This window comes from Elephas maximus, chromosome 9 (genome assembly GCF_024166365.1).
Source record: "Elephas maximus indicus isolate mEleMax1 chromosome 9, mEleMax1 primary haplotype, whole genome shotgun sequence".
NCBI lineage: Eukaryota > Metazoa > Chordata > Mammalia > Proboscidea > Elephantidae > Elephas > Elephas maximus.
The window spans coordinates 71,458,550-71,475,429 of record NC_064827.1 but is presented as its reverse complement, the minus strand read 5'-3'; the positions used below and the strand labels follow the sequence as shown (position 1 = coordinate 71,475,429).

General features: G+C 37.6%; 1 protein-coding gene across 1 annotated transcript in view; it reads left to right on the top strand.

Moving 5' to 3' along the window:
- LOC126082442 (N-acetyllactosaminide alpha-1,3-galactosyltransferase-like 1) overlaps positions 1–16,880 on the top strand; it is a 64,547-nt gene that overhangs the window by 10,197 nt on the left and 37,470 nt on the right. The window contains exons 2-4 of the mRNA XM_049894963.1: positions 3,438–3,470; positions 6,333–6,386; positions 11,077–11,208. Of these exons, the coding sequence (XP_049750920.1) occupies positions 3,457–3,470; positions 6,333–6,386; positions 11,077–11,208 (200 nt within the window). The 5' untranslated portion in view covers positions 3,438–3,456. The remainder of the gene's footprint in view (positions 1–3,437; positions 3,471–6,332; positions 6,387–11,076; positions 11,209–16,880) is intronic.

The window sequence follows — 16,880 nt, the reverse complement described above, 5'->3', positions numbered from 1 at the left end:
GTCAGAAGAGACTCTGAAACTTGCTCTTGAGCATCGAGCAGCTAAAGCAAAAGGAAGAATTGATGAAGTAAAAGAACTGAACAGAAGATTTCAAAGGGCCTCTCGAGAAGACAAAGTAAAGTATTATAACGACATGTGCAAAGAGCTGGAAATGGAAGCTCAAAAGGGAAGAACACGTTTGGCGTTTCTCAAGCTGAAAGAACTGAAGAAAAAATTCACGCCTCAAGTTGCAATAGTGAAGGATTCTATGGAGAAAATATTAAACGACGCAGGAAGCATCAAAAGAAGATGGAAGGAATACAGAGTCATTATACCAAAAAGAATTAGTTGATATTCAACCATTTCAAGAGGTGGCATATGATCAGGAACCGATGGTACTGAAAGAAGAAGTCCAAGCTGCCCTGAAGGCATTGGCGAAAAACAAGGCTCCAGGAATCGATGGAATATCAATTGAGATGTTTTAACAAACAGATGCAGCGCTGGAGGTGCTCACTCATCTATGCCAAGAAATATGGAAGACAGCTTCCTGGCCAACTGACTGGAAGCGATCCATATTTATGCCTATTCCCAAGAAAGGTGATCCAACCGAATGTGGAAATTATAGAACAATATCATTAATACACGCAAGCAAAATTCTGCTGAAGATCATTCAAAAATGGCTGCAGCAGTATATTGACAGGGAACTAACTGCCAGAAATTCAGGCCAGGTTCAGAAGAGGACATGGAACCAGGGATATCATTGCTGATGTCAGATGGATCCTGGCTGAAAGCAGAGAATACCAGAAGGATGTTTACCTGTGTTTTATTGACTATGCAAAGGCATTTGACTGTGTGGCTCATAACAAACTATGGATAACACTGCGAAGAATGAAAATTCCAGAACACTTAATTGTGCTCATAAGGAACCTTTACATAGATCAAGAGGCAGTTAATCGGACAGAACGAGGGGACACTGATTGGTTTAAAGTCAGGAAAGGTGTGCATCAGGGCTGTATTCTTCCACCATACTTTATATGCACTAGCCAAAAACCCACTGCCGTCAAGTCAATTCCGACTCATAGCGACCCTATAGGACAGAGTAGAACTGCCCCATAGAGTTTCCAAGGAGCACCTGGTGGATTTGAACTGCCAACCTCTTGGTTAGCAGCCGTAGCACTTAACCACTACGCCAGCAGAGTCTCCTTATATGCACTAAAAAAAAAAAAAAAAAAAAAAAACCTAGTGCCGTCAAGTCAATTCCGACTCATAGCGACCCTATACGACAGGGTAGAACTGCCCCATAGAGTTTCCAAGGAAACAAAAAAATTCGTGTGACTCACTTTATTGCGATATTCGCTTTATTGCGGTGGTCTGGAAGCAAACTTGCAATATCTCTGACATGTGCCTGTGTAACAGAAATAACTCAGCTGTGGTAATAGAAATCAAAGCATTGGTTTCTTGGGTGGGGGAGAGTACTGACTCAAAGAGGCACAAGGACAGTTACTGAGTTCATGGATATATGTACATGTATATGTGTATGTAGGTACAAACCTAATGAACTACACACTTAATTACATGTGTTCTATTTTATTTTATGTACATTATGCCTCAATAAAAAATGTGTTATAAAGCTTTAAAAAAAAAACCAAAAAATTAAAGGAACTTTAAAAATCCGGCCCCCTCCCCCTTTTCTTTCAATCATAGAACGAGATCCTTTCCTTTGGCCATGATGAAGAGAAGCTCCCGGAATAAGAATCATTATGACTGCAACTATCTAATTATTTCATCATCAAAAAAGAATCTGACATAAGACTGAAGTAGTAACATACAAACTAGAGAGCACCATGGAATCAGTACTAGGTTATCTAATTCATAATTTCTCAAAGGTCTCAAAATGTCCGGTTTGAACACTGTTTGACCTCTTAAGATCCGCCATGTGTCTTCCCAAACCATCATGGCATAAATAAGTGCCTCCAAGGAAAAAGCTGTATAAAATTCTTACATGATCTTAGGGGGAAAAGGTAAGTGATTATCCTTAATTTCAACCAAACTGAGCCACCCCAATTCCTTTTCTGCACACAGACAATTGAATATTTCATTGACTAAATGACACAAAGGACTTTTGTAAACTTAATGTCTGAAAATCCAAAGTCAGTATGATGAGAACCTAAAAATTACAACTGAACCTCCTGCCAGTGCTCTGTCTGAATCAACTTTGTATTCAAACAGTTTTGAGAAGGGGCATATATTTTATGCTATTATCAGTCCGATCACCTTTCTTAGAATGATCCACTTCATTATAATGTATAATGAAAAATAATAATTTCCTTCATAAGTATGTAGTTCTTTAGAGCCTATGCATGTATATTCATAGTTATCTCTTTTCGCTGACACCCAACCTTGTAGGTTAGGCTGGGAAGGTGGCATTTTTATGTTTCTCTTATGCAGACAAAGCTATTTTAGAAAACACAAATGAAGTCTATAAAATTTCTTGCATAAGGCCAGCCAAGACCATCCTAAGACTTTCTGCCGCTAGCTCTGACTCAGTTCCGTTTTCACATATAGAGATATCCAAGGAGCTAGCCAATGTTGATTAAATTATCTAGTTTTTGTCATGGAGAAGCGGGCTTTACCACAGGTTACTCTGTATACATTGTGCTTCATTTCATCCACTTTCATCTGTTTCTTTTCCTCCCAGGAAAGGATGATAAACAAAAGAAAAATAATTCTATTGTTGTTGATTTTATTGTCTGTATGGGCCACACATAGGAAGTATCATTTCAGGTAACTATAAAAACTTAATGAATATTTTATTTTGATATTTGGTAAGGATCTAGTATGTCAAAAAGGCAATAGGCTCACCCCATGAATAAATCAGAGATCCCTTCTTTCAAATATAGCATGCAGCCCCCAAACCCTTTTTTTCTAATGTGATCAAAGCTAAAAAATAATCCTTTATAGGGCCATCGTGAGGATAAGCAATGTTAAGTTACCAAGCTAGTGGGGTAGTGTAACACGACTTATTGAACGTTATGGAGAAACTGACACTTTGAAATCTTCAAAGTGGCATCTTTAAGAAACTTCCTTCATGCACCACCTATGGTATTTGCCCTTCACAAATCAATGAAGAGTAGAGGACTTAACTGGCAATTAGCAAGTTTCATTGTTTTGGTAGTATTGAATACTCTCTTTTATTTGTGTCTCAAAGAATTAGGTATGGGAGGGGCTTGTTTTGTTTTGTTTTTTAAGATATAGTATATGAGGTCCTTGACTGCAATGAATTTATTATATTCATTACTGTATCTCTATCACCAACAATTTACCTGGCACAAAGTGTGTGTTCAGTAAATATCTAGTGAATAAAGTGAATGGATTGATGGATTCTAACTCTAGTCATCTTAAATGTGGGATGCTTTACATAATTCAAAAGTAATATAATGCTTTTCTTTTGTCCTAAGCACAAAGAAACTACAGAGGATGTATCAGTGCTGGTAAGTCTTTACTTAAAAATATGCTATGACCTGCTCTTGGAGGACAAAACTGGTTGGAGGGTAATGGGGGTACTTGTGGGTCCTTGGTTCCTGCAGTCAGGATAAACCAAAACAATTTTAAAAATGCATGTTGGAGACATGTACTTAAGTTCTAGAATGCTAGGAGCCATAGAAAGAGCAGACTGGCAGAGTGCCATCCCTGGTGGAAAGATGGGGACTAGTGAGGGGAAACATGTTACACGGCCAGAATCCAGCCCCCTGTAGCCTTGGGTCTTTTAAAGTTCTGGACAAACACACAGGAGTAAAGACTTGACTCAAAGCCTCTCAAGGGATTTTCTTGACTGCATGACACCCACAAAACGATGCTAACAGAATGTGTCCAGAGAGAAAAACTTTTCCAAAGATTATGCAAGATCCAGTATTATAATATGTTCTTCAATTTCTTCCTATAGCATGGAACCACATAGTGAAGTGAGAAGCAGCTTTCTTTTCTCATGTTTATTGTGTCCATGGACCTTATCTTTCTCATGGTTCTATGATTTACAATACCCCCACTAAGACCATGTTATCTGGCTGAGCTGTGGCATGCATGAAAATAATGTATTAAAAAGGTTTTCATGGTCCGGACACAGTACGTACGTTTCCCCTGTGTACAGCTATGGCTAATAGAGGGCAGTAACTTCAACCACCTGAAAACAACGGGAAAGCCCCTAAGCAAAGGCCAGAACATTTCAAGGAAAGTCTGCTGCAACTGAGACTGGGAGTGGGAGTAGATTAAAATGTTTTTTGGCAAAATATGTTCACTGCAATATACTCTAACAATAGTTCTCTCTATTACTTGTATTAGTTCTACTTAGCATCAAGGCTCTACAGCCTAATCATACTAATACTCAACAACCAAAGGCACAGCTGTCAATGGTAGCGGGTACCTGAGTAGAAAACTGTATCGATGTCACATCCCTGACATTGCTGTTACTTCTATCTGTGTACATAGGGACAAAGGCAGTCTCTTGATATGTGAGACATACTCAGCTCCACAAATGCCCAATTCCTTCATTAACTCAGCCCAAGATCAGCTTCCCTAAGGTGTCCTAGCTCGATAGCTGGGGTGCCATTAGAGTATATAGCAGGAAGGAAGAATAAAGACTCAGGCAAAACTGCCTGTCTTCCTACTTACTGTATGGCCCTTGACAAGATAATAAAAACTCTTTGTGCCTCAGTTTCCTTATTTGGTAAAATGGGGTAATAATAATAATACTTATCTCATAGGAGTACTGTGTAGATTAAATTAGATAATACTTAGGAAAGTGCTCAATAAGTATTAGTTACTAGAGTAGGGAACCTAATAGGTTAGGGAACACTTCCCTCAGGAAGGAAGAAAAATGAGATGTGCAGGATATGTGAGAATTAGCTGGTTAAAGTTGTGACACGTTTAAGGAAATGAAAAAAGGCCATCGATCCTGAAAATTTTACGTGTAGGGCTTGGTAGGAGATGTGGTTGGAACGGTGTGAAAGGCTAGCTCGTGAAGAACATTGTGGCCATATAAGGAATGTGGGCATGATCCTCAGGACAATGGGAGCCACTGACCAAAAACCAAACCCATTGCCTTCAAGTCGATTCCGACTCATAGTGACCCTATAGGAGAGAGTAGAACTGCCCCATAGAGTTTCCAAGGAGTGCCTGGTGGATTTGAACCACCATCCTTTTGGTTAGCAGCCACCGAACACTGTTAAAATAGTAACATAGTAACGTTGGCACTTCAGAAACATGGCACTGGAAGCAAAGTGGAAGTGTGGAGAATGTATCGAAGAGGGGCAATGCAAGGACAGGCAGAGAGTGTGCTGCGTTGTTAACTCTGGGGAGTTGGTATATGGAGGTTCATTATAGTATTCCCTTTACATTTGCATATGTTTGAAACTTTTCGCACTACAAAGTTTTTCTTTAAGTGTACAAATAACGAGACCAATTAGGAAGCTATTGAGGTAGGCCAGACCAGAGATGATGGTTTGGTGGCAGAGAATGGAGATAGAGGATGGATTTGAGAGATGTTTTGGAGCTAAAACTAGGAGAACTGAATGATGGATTTGATGTTGGGGCTTAGGAAGTGCTCTGAGTATAGAATGACTCTTATGCTTCTGTCTTGCCAATCTAGGTGGATTCACTGAGATGAGACAACATATGCACAGGAGTGACTTTTGGGGAGAAAAGATGACTTTAAAAGTGAACATCTTCCTTCACTTTGTAATGTCTGCAAAAAATTCAAGTAATGAACTTCAGAAAACGGATATATGAGTCTTAAGTTCATGAGAGAGGTCAAAGTTGTACATAAAAATTTGAAGCCACAGAAGTGTCCAGAAGAGAGTGTCAAGTGATAAAATAAGAGAGCTTAGGAGAAAACCTGAGAATAATTGCTAAGTCAATGCTTCTGAGGAGATAGGATATTTAAGGCTAACCTTAGATAGAAAGTAGGGATATATTTCCATTATGATAGAAAAGATTTAAACAAAACAAAGATTTAGTACTATAGGTAAATTTGGAGGTGAGTGTCAGAAAGTTCAGGGACCTTTTATCTGTTCCCTACTATTTTCTCTAAGAACTAAAAGAATGAGAATGAGAGCTAACTATAGAAACACATGAGGATTTCTGAGTATTTCTTTTTTTTATAGAGAGTACATCTGAGGTTAGAAACCATGATTTTTCCATGCTGCCACCATCAAAGTTCATCATTGGTTTTTTTATTGTTTCATTCTTATCTTTTCATTTTATACCTTATTATAATACAGCCAAAGATTGGGTAGACATTCAATTATCTAAAACTCTAGTAGATATAGTGTGACCCTTTGCATTATTTTTCCTTATAGGTCTCTGAATAATCAACCAGAAGAACTACGGCTATCAAACTGGTTTTATCCCATGTAAGAATCCAAGTCTTGCACCATATGAGATTAATCTATAGATTTGCTCAAAGAAGTTTAAGAATGTCATCAGTACTACTACTGGTATTCCAAATGTTGCAGAGTAGATGAATTTTTTATTCCAAGACCCACTGGGGATGGACATCTACCATGAGTGAGAGTTTAGATTATGTAACCTTAGAAGTCCTAGGTTGATGGCAAGTTAAAAGGGTAAGGGTATATTTGAGATCATTTGGTTGCTTTTCCTCATTTCACTAATGAGAGAACCAAAACCCAAATGATAAAGATGGATTTTCTGGGCACTTCATGCTTTAGTGCAACAGTCTTCCTCTGGTCTCTCTGTGTGCATATTGGGGCATGCCTTCAGTGTTCAGCCAGGCAGTGTACAACTCTGCTGTAGCCTTCATTTCCTGCTGGTATGGAGCTTGAAGGTCAGTCAGACGTGAGAGCTTATGGCCTCCTCAGGTCTTTTGTAAGCATACACCTAGTCCTGGGCATGTGCGCGGATTTCTAGATTCCTAGGAATATGTGGGAGCTTTTTCAAAGATATTGTTCCCCAAAGCATCTCTTTTTCCAGGCTTTTCTTTTAAGCTTTGGGTTTGTCTATCGTTTGAGCCAAATCTTATCCCCTGCTCCAGACAGCAGTGGCTAATACATTTGCCTTTAGGTGCTTTTGACAAATATCTACTGCATAGCTGCCTTGGTACTGGGAGAGATTGGAGTTAGGTGAAATAAAGGAGCCACCAGACACGTCAAAACAAACAACAACAATTCTTTGAAAATAAGGTCTGTTCTGCTCCCTCTGGTACTAGGAACCTAAATTAAGAAGGCTGGCTGTTATTTTCAAGGCTGCTGCTGACATGGGAGTGGAGGATGAGGCAGAGTATGTTAAAACACCATAAAGTTCTTTTCCCAAGATTCACCTTTTTTTGGTGTGTGTGTGCTTTAGGTGAAAGTTTACAGCTTAATTTCTCATACAAAAATTTATACACATATTGTTATGTGACATTACTTGCAATCCCTATAATGTGACAGCACACTCCCCCTTTCACCCTGCGTTTCTCATGTTCAAGCAACCAGCTTCTGTCCCTTCCTGCCTTCTCATCCCACCTCTGCACATGAGCTGACCATTTGGTCTCAAGAATCTGCTTAAACTAAGAAGCACACTCATCATGAGTATTATTTTATGTTTTATAGCCCACTCTAATCTTTGTCTGAAGAGTTAGCTTCAGGAATAGTTTTAGTTCTGGGTTAACAGAGTGTCCAGGGGCCATGGCTTCAGGGACTCCTCCAGTCTCAGTCAGACCATTAAGTCTGGTCTTTTTATGTGAATTTGAGCTCTGAATCATAATTTTCTCCTGCTCCATCAGGGACTCTCTGTTGAGCTCCCTGTCGGTTTTTTTTTTTTTTTTTTCTGATGAAGCATTTGCCTGGTTGCTTGGTTGACAAACCTCTAATTAGACTGACAAAAAAAGAGAAAAGATGCCAGTATAAAAAATCAGGACTGAAAGTGGAGATATCACAACTGACCTTACAGAAATAGAAAGAATCGTAAGAGAATACTATGAATAATTGTAGGCCAACAAATTAGATAACCCAGATTAAATGGACAAATTCCTAGAAACACATTAACTTCCTACATTGATTTAAATTAGAAATAGAAAATCTCAACAAACCCATAACAAGTGAAGAAATCGAATCAGTAATCAAAAACCTCCCAACAAAGAAAAGTCCTGGATCAGATGGCTTCACTAGGAAATTCAACAAACGCTTATGAAAGTGACCCCAATCCTTTGTAAATTTTTCAAAAAAATAGGAGAGGGAACACTTCCTAACTAATTTTTTTTGGCCAGCATTACTTTGGTATAAAAGCCAGACAAAGATACCACGAGAAAACTACAGACCAGCATCCCTTATGAATATAGAGGCAAAAATCCTCAAGAAAAGACTAGCAAACCAAATCCAAAAGCATATTTAAAGGATTATATAACACTATCAAGTGGGATTTATCCTAGGGATGCAAGGTTGGTTCAACATTTGAAAATCCATCAATGTAATACACCACATTAATAGAACAAAGGTCCAGGGGGGATTACATGATCATCTCAATCAATGCTGAAAAGGCATTCAACAAAACCCCAAATCACAATTAGATATCACTTCACATCCACTAAGATGACTATGATTAAAAAAAAAAAAAAAAAGGAAAACAACAGTTGTTGACAAGGATGTGGAGAAACTGGAACCCTTATCTATTGCTCATGGGATTGTAAAACGGTACAGCTGCTCTGGAAAACAGTTTGGTAGTTCTACCATGTTGTTGTTGCTGTCAGGTTCTGTCAAGTCAGTTCCGACTTATAGCAAACCCTATAGAACAGAGTAGAACTGCCCCATAGGGTTTCCAAGGAGCAGCTAGTGGATTTGAACAGCTGACATTTTGGTTAGCAGGCAAGCTCCTAATCACTATGACCCAGCAATTCTACTCCTAGGTATATGCCCCCAAAAAACAAAAGCAGGGATTCAAACAGATGGCTTTACACAAGTGTTCATTGCAGCACTGAATATAATAGCCAAAAGGTGGAAACAACCCAAGTGTCCATCAACAGATGAATGGATAAACAAGGTGTGGCACATACGTACAATGGAAAATTACTTATTCATAAAGAGAAACGAAGTCCTGATACATGTTATGTCATGGCTGAACCTTGAGTAAAATAAGTCAGCCACAAAAAACAAATATTGTATGATTCCACTTATGTGAAATATCTAGAATAGGCAAATCTATAGAGATGAATGTTTATTAGTGGTTATCAGCAGCAGAAGGCAGGGAGAAAGAGGGAAGCATTGCTTAGGGGGCACTGAGTTCCTGCTAAGGGTGCGAGAAATTTTGGAACTGGACTGTGGTGATGACTGCACAACATGATTGTCTTAGTCATCCAGTGCTGCTATCCCAGAATACCACAAGTGGATGGCTTTAACAAAGAGAAGTTTACTCTCTCACAGTCAAGTAGGCTACAAGTCCAAATTCAGGGCATCAGCTCCAGGGGGAAGCTTTCTCTCTCTGTTGGCTCGGAGGAAGGTCATTGTCATCAGTCTTTCTTGGTCTGCGAGCATCTCAGCACAGGAACCTCAGGTCAAAAGGACACGCTCTGCTCCCAGCACTGCTTTCTTGGTGGTATGAGGTCCCCCTGTGTCTCTGCTCGCTTCTCTCTTTTATATCTCAAAGATATTTAAGACACTATCTAATCTTGTATATCTCATCAATATAACTGCCACTAATCCATCTCATTTCATCATAGTGATAGAGTTTACAACCCATAGGGAAATCACATAAAATGGTGGACAACCACAGAATGCTGGGATTCAGGGCCCAGCTAAGTTGACAGATATTTTGGGGGGACACAATTCAATCCATGACAATGATGAACATACTTAATGTCACTGAATTGTACATGTAAAAAATGTTGAGTTGGCAAATATTTTGTTTTATATATATACTTACCACAATAAAAATTATTTTTCTACTATCTTCTGCTCTCTATAGTTTCTGATGAGAAATCTGCAGTCATTTAAATTTTGTAATGTACCATTTTTCTCTGATTGCTTTTCAGCATTTCTTCTTTATATCTGATTTTTAGCAGTTTGATTATGATGTGTCACAGTGTGGTTTTGAGCTTATCTTGTTTGTGGCTTGCTGAACTTTTTTCCCTCAACGTATGTCTACTGCTTTAAAAAAAAAAATTTATTGAGGTAATACATATACCATAAAATTTGCCATTTTAACCATTTTAAGTATATAATTCAGTGACATTAAATATATTCATCACCACCACTATTTCCGAAAGTTTTTCATCACCCCAAACAGAAATTCAGAACCCGTTAGGCGATGACTCCTCATTTCCCCTCCCCTCCATGCCCCGGTAATCACTAATAACCTTTTGTCTCTATGTATTTGCCTATTTTAGATATTCATATAAATGGGATCATACAATATTTGTCCTTTTGTGTCTGATTCATTAAAGACCTCACCATATATCGACTCTCGGCTTTGATATCTGTGCCCTTTAATCTGCTTTGGTTGAACTACATTTCATTTTACCAATTCCATTTTGTTATCTAAAAGGCATGTCTAAAAAGCTTCAACAGATGCCCACTGTTTTCACTGTTTATTTTCTCTTTGTATCCAGGATCTGGATACAAAAAAAGAAAAATTATTTATTGCTTAAATGGATCTACCTCAAGTAAGAATCAAAGTCCTCATATGAAACAACTTTATAGATATGGTTTTTAGGCATTGGCATATAGTAGTATCAGCACTGGCAGCATTTCAGATTATGAAAACTAAGAAACTCATTTTTCAAAATGAGTGGTCTTTAAAAATAATCAATGTCAAAATCCTAGAGCCTGGGGATTTTGTCCCATATATAAGAAAGATTATTATTTTAGACTGGGTAGACATTTAAACTATGTGTCCTCAAGGATTTTGCAATCACAATATAACTAATTTGTAAGTGTACTTTTATAGTGATCTGGCCCTTTCTGATAAACAGTTAATCTAATTTATCAAAATCATCTAGGCTTTGGGTTATGGTTAAGGAAATTCAGCAAACACAAGGCTTTATGCATTATTAATATCTTTTGCTGTTTTATTAAAAGGTATTCTATTCAAAATGCTATGTCTTTCTTACAGTGCACACGTGAACTTGACTACCAACTGGTCAGCTCCAGTTGTGTGGCATGGCACTTACAATGAAAGAGTCTTGAAAAATTATTATGCAAATCATAAAATTACTGTGGGGTTGACTGTATTTGCTGTTGGAAGGTAAGTAATGAAGTCAAGTGTCCTTCACATTCAGGCTTTTTTGTTCTAGAAAATATGAGAATACTTACTGAAGTACCTCATAATTTAACTTAATAGTTGTTCTTTTTAGGACAATCTCTGCAACAATTCTAAATATCACTGCCCACTTGGTTCAGCCAGAAAACATTAATCCCTCAATTTCTTTTCTATTATCTGATTTTACAATTCCTTCCCAAGATTAACTTCATTTCCTGGGTCTGTTGCAAATCATTTAAAATGCACTCTTTCTTCACAAATTTATGCCTCTGAAATAGCCATTCTTCAGTGTCTTTACACTGGATCAATCCAATAATTTGCTTCATTCTGTGTTTTTCTCAAGTCATAAACTGCTCTTAGAGAAATTCATTGTTAATTCTATTTTTTATTTTATGTCCTCGTTCATCTTTGGTTCAATACATAACAAAATAAGGTAACTGCAATTATCTACAGTAGAATCTTTACATGCCACATTTTCTGACTACAATTCATTATGCAAAAAATTTAAAATAAAAGAGTAAGTGAAATCATCCAGTAACTTTAGAATAAAGAATCAATGCACCCTTAATTCCTAATCAAATATAAAATAAGAACCATAAATAGACACCTGAAAAAAATAATTATAATGCAATACTTTCATTTAAAGGTGGATGAATACAGCTACTTGAGTCAATCCTCCAGCTTCTGAAACCCTATGAGAACAACATAAGTATAAACAAAAAGGAGATAAACAGTTCAGGTTCAATAAAACTAAGAAAAATTCCAAGTCAAACTTTTAACTTTGAAGATTTACCAAAAAGTGTAAATATGGAGAAGGCACCAAACTGGATGCATACATCTACAAAACTCATGACGTGTATTGAATTTTCAAAGTAGGTTGCATAATCCTGAGACAATCCAACAATGATTCCTTATCTAGAGTGGTGAGATCTAGGGACATAAATAGACCCTAACAGTACCGCTGTAGGAATCCCATTCTACATTGGTGTTGTTGCTAGGTGAAGAAAAGTCTATAGCATTTGGCTTTGACCAGGGCCAGCAGAAGCAAAATATAGAAATGATAAACATCAAAAAGAAAAATTGTGACATTCAAGGCTACATTTTGGGCTATGTTGTGAACTGCACTGTGATCTCCTAAGATGGGTAATGAGTGACGAAAAACATTCAGAAACATGAGCAGATCATGAATATGGAGAATAATGGAGGCTGCCTGAATCCAAATCTCCGTATACATGCTCCCCCAAACTGTAAAATCAATAACACAAAACCACACATTACACATGGCTTCAGCATTACTTTGTCATTGTCAATTGTCGTTGAGTTGATTCCGACTCATAATGACCCTATAGGACAGGGTAGAACTGCCCTATAAAGTTTCCAAAGAGCACCTGATGGATTTGGACTGCCAACCTTTTGGTTAGCAGCCGTAGCTCTTAACCACTACACTACCAGGGTTTCCTCAGCATTACTGGGACGTAGCAAATACCACAACCCTCATATTATCTGCAAATAGAGAAACACCAAACTCTGACAGAGCTACAAGTCTGTGGGTGAGGAGAACAAGAAAGTCAAGGCTTAAAAGACTCCATGCAAAAGAGGTGACAAGTGGATCTTAGTCAAAGCACAAAGAAAATTCATCCTCAGAAAGAAAAAGCCCAACATTTATTGCTAAAATATTAACACTAGTTGGGATCTAGTTATAAAAAAGGACTTTAAAGTTAGCAGGACCTGAAATGATAGCCTTGAAGAAGCAATGATTCTAGGTGAGAATCAAATAGAGGTATTAGTTCCCCTCCTATTATTGTTCCGTTTGATTTCATTACAGTCAGAGAATATACTTTGTGTGATTTAAATTCTTTTTTAAAATTTTTTGGGTTTGTTTTATGACAAAGAAATTGATATCGCTTGGTGAATGCTCCATGGACACTTGACAAGAATATGTTGGGTGGAGTATTCTGTAAATGTGTATTAAATCCTTTGGTTGATGGTGTTGTTGAGTTCTATGTCCTTGCTGATATTCGGCTTAGTATACAAGTCAATTGCTAAGAGGGTTGTCCCTAACTATATTTTGGATTTGTGTATTTCCTCCCAGGTATATCAGTTTTTGTTTCATGTATTTTGAAGTTCTTTTGTTTGGTGCATACACATTTAGGATTGCTGTGCCTTCTTGGTGGATTGAACCTTTTATCATTACTTTTTCTCAGTAATTTGCTTTCAAGTTCATTTTATCTGCTATTAATATAGCCACTCTTGCTTTATTTATGTTTGCATGGTACATTTGACATACATCATTTTTCATCTGCTCTGTCAGATTTGCCCAGTGCAATGTGTTTTTTGATTTCTTGACTGCTGCTTCCATGGGTGTTGATTGTGGATCCAAGTAAAATGAAATCCTTGACAACTTCAATCTTTTCTCTGTTTATCATGATGTTGCTTATTGGTCCAGTTGTGAGGACTTTTTGTTTTATTTATGTTGAGATGTAATCCATATTGAAGGCTATGGTCTTTGATCTTCATCAGTAAGTGCTCTGAGTCCTCTTCACTTTGAGCAAGCAAGGTTGTGTCATCTGCATAATCCAGGTTGTTAATGAGTCTTCCTCCAGTCCTGATGCCCTATTCTTCTTCATATAGCCCAGCTTCTCAGATTATTTATTCAGCATACAGATTGAATAAGTATGGTGGAAGGATACAATCCTGAAGCACACCTTTCCTGACTTTAAACCACGCAATATCCCCTTGTTCTGTTGAAATGACTGCCTCATGATCTATGTACAGGTTCCTCATGAGCACAATTAAGTGCTCTGTAATCCCTATTCTTCCCAAACTTATCCATAGTTTGTTATGATCCACACAGTCGAATGCCTTTGCATAGCCAATAAAACACAGGTAAACATCTTTTTGGTATTCTCTGCTTTCAGCCAGGGTCCATCTGACATCAGCAACGATAGCCCTAGTTCCACATCCTCTTCCGAATCCGGCTTGAACTTCTGGCAGTTCCCTATCGATATATTGCTGCAGCCACTTTCGAATGATCTTCAGCAAAATTTTACTTGTGTGTGATATTAATATTGTTCAATAATTTCCACATTCTGTTGGATCAGCTTTCTTGGGAATAGGCATAAGTATGGATCTCCTCCAGTTGGTTGTCCAGGTAGCTGTCTTCCAAATTTCTTGGCATAGATGAGTGAGCACTTCCAGTTTGTTGAGACATCGCAATTGGTATTCTGTCAATTTCTGGAGGCTTGTTTTTTGCCAGTGTCTTTTTTTCAGTGCAGCTTGAACTTCTTCCTTCAGTACCATTGGTTCCTGATCATATGCTACCTCCTGAAATGGTTGAACCATGACCAATTCTTTTTGGTATAGTGACTCTGTGTATTCCTTCCACCTTCTTTTAATGCTTCCTGCATTGTTAATATTTTCGCCCATAGAATCCATCAATATTGCAACTCAAGATTTGAATTTTTCCTTCAGTTCTTTCGGCTTGAGAATTACCCAGTGTGTTCTTCCCTTTTGGCTTTCTACCTCCAGGTCTTTGCGTATGTCATTATAATACTTTACTTTGTCTTCTGGAGCCACCCTTTGAAATCTTCTGTTCAGGTCTTTTACTTCATTTCTTCCTTTCACTTTAGCTACTCGACTTTCAAGAGCAAGTTTCAGAGTCTCTTCTGACATCCATTTTGGTCTTTTCTTTCTTTCCTGTCTTTTTAGTGACCTCTTGCTTTCTTCATGTATGATGTCCTTGATGTCACCCCACAACTCAACTGGTCTTCGGTCATTAGTGTTCAACACATCAAATCTATTCTTGAGATGGTCTCTAAATTCGTATGGGATATGCTCAAGGTCATACTTCAGTTCTCATGGACTTGTTCTAAATTTTCTTTGGTTTCAAAGTGAACTTGCATATGAGCAGTTGATGGTCTGTTCCACAGTGAGCCCCTGGCCTTGTTCCAACTGATGATATTGAGCTTTTCCATCATCTCTTTCCACAGATGTAGTCAATTTGATTCCTGTGTATTCCATCTGGTGAGGTCCACGTGCATAGTCAGTTTATGTTGGTGAAAAAAAGGTATCTGGGATGAAGAAGTCATTGGTCTTGCAAAATTCTATCATGCTATCTCTGGCATTGTTTCTATCACCAAGGCCATATTTTCCAACTACCAATCCTTCTTCTTTGTCTCCAACTTTCACATTCCAATCACCAGTAATTATCAATACATCCTGATTGCATGTTCAATCAATTTCAGACTGCAGAAGTTGGTAAAAATCTTCAATTTCTTCATTTTTGGCCTTAGTGTTTGGTGCGTAAATTTGAATAATAGTCGTATTAACTGCTGTTCCTTGTAGGCATATGGATATTATCCCATCACTGACAACAAGGTATTTCAGGATAGATCTTGACGTGTTCTTTTTGATGATGAATGCAATGCCATTCCTCTTCAATTTGTCATTCCTGGCATAGTAGACCATATGACTGTCCAATTCAACATGGCCAATACCAGTCCATTTCAGCCCACTAATGCCTAGGATATCAATGTGTAGGATAGTCTGTTATATTTACTCCCGTGTTTACCTATTCCATTGTCTTTTCTTGCTTCTTGATGTCCAAGCCTCCTTCTAATTTTCTTTAATCTGAGAATATTTTCAATTCTCCTTAATTCTTGAAGGGTACTTTTACTGGCTGTAAAATTCATGGTTGATTGTTCTTTTCTTTCAGTACTTGAAAATATTAATCCATTCCTTTCTAGCCTCCATGATTTCAGATGAGAAATCCACTGTCATTTGAATAATTGTTCCCCTATTGGTAGTGTATTTTTTTCCCAATCTGCTTTCAGGATTTTTTTTTCTTTGTATTTAGCGCCTAACATTTTCAGAAGTTTGATTATGATATGTCTTGGCATATATTTCTATACATTTTTCCTGTTTGGATTTTGCTCAGCTTCTTGAATCTGTAGGTTTATGTTTTTTTGTCAGATTTGGGAAGTTTACAGTCATTATGTCTTTGAATGCTTTTTCAGCCCTGCCCTCTTTATCCTCTCCTCCTGTGACAGAGATGACATGAATGTTAAATCTTTTGTTACTACTCCACAGATCCCTGAGATTGTGTTCATTTTTTTCATTCTATTTTTAATCTGTTCAGATTGGTTGATTTCTATTGATCTGTCTTCAGAGTCACTAATTCTTTCCTATCATCTCCACTCTACCATTGAGCCTGACCAGTGAGTTTTTAATTTCAGTTATTGTATTACTTAGTTCTATAGCTTGCTTTTGATTCTTTGTGTTGTTTCAAAATTTTATTCATTTTACTTTTGATGTGACAGAGCTTCTTCTAATTAATCTTTTTTCAATTAAACTTTTTGTTTGAAGATAATTATAAATTTACATGCAATTATAAGAACTAATACAGAGAGATCTTGTGTACAGTTTACCCAGTTTCCCCCAATGGTAACATCTTGCAAAACTACAGTACAATATTACAACCAGGATACTGACAGTCTATAGTCAATGATACAGAACATTTCCATCATCATAAGGATCCTGTATGTTGTCATTTTGTAGCCACACCTACTTTCCTCTCAACTCCATCCCCTTCTTAACTCTTGGCAACCACTAAAATCTGTTCTACATTTCCATAATTTGGTCATTTCAAGAATGTTATG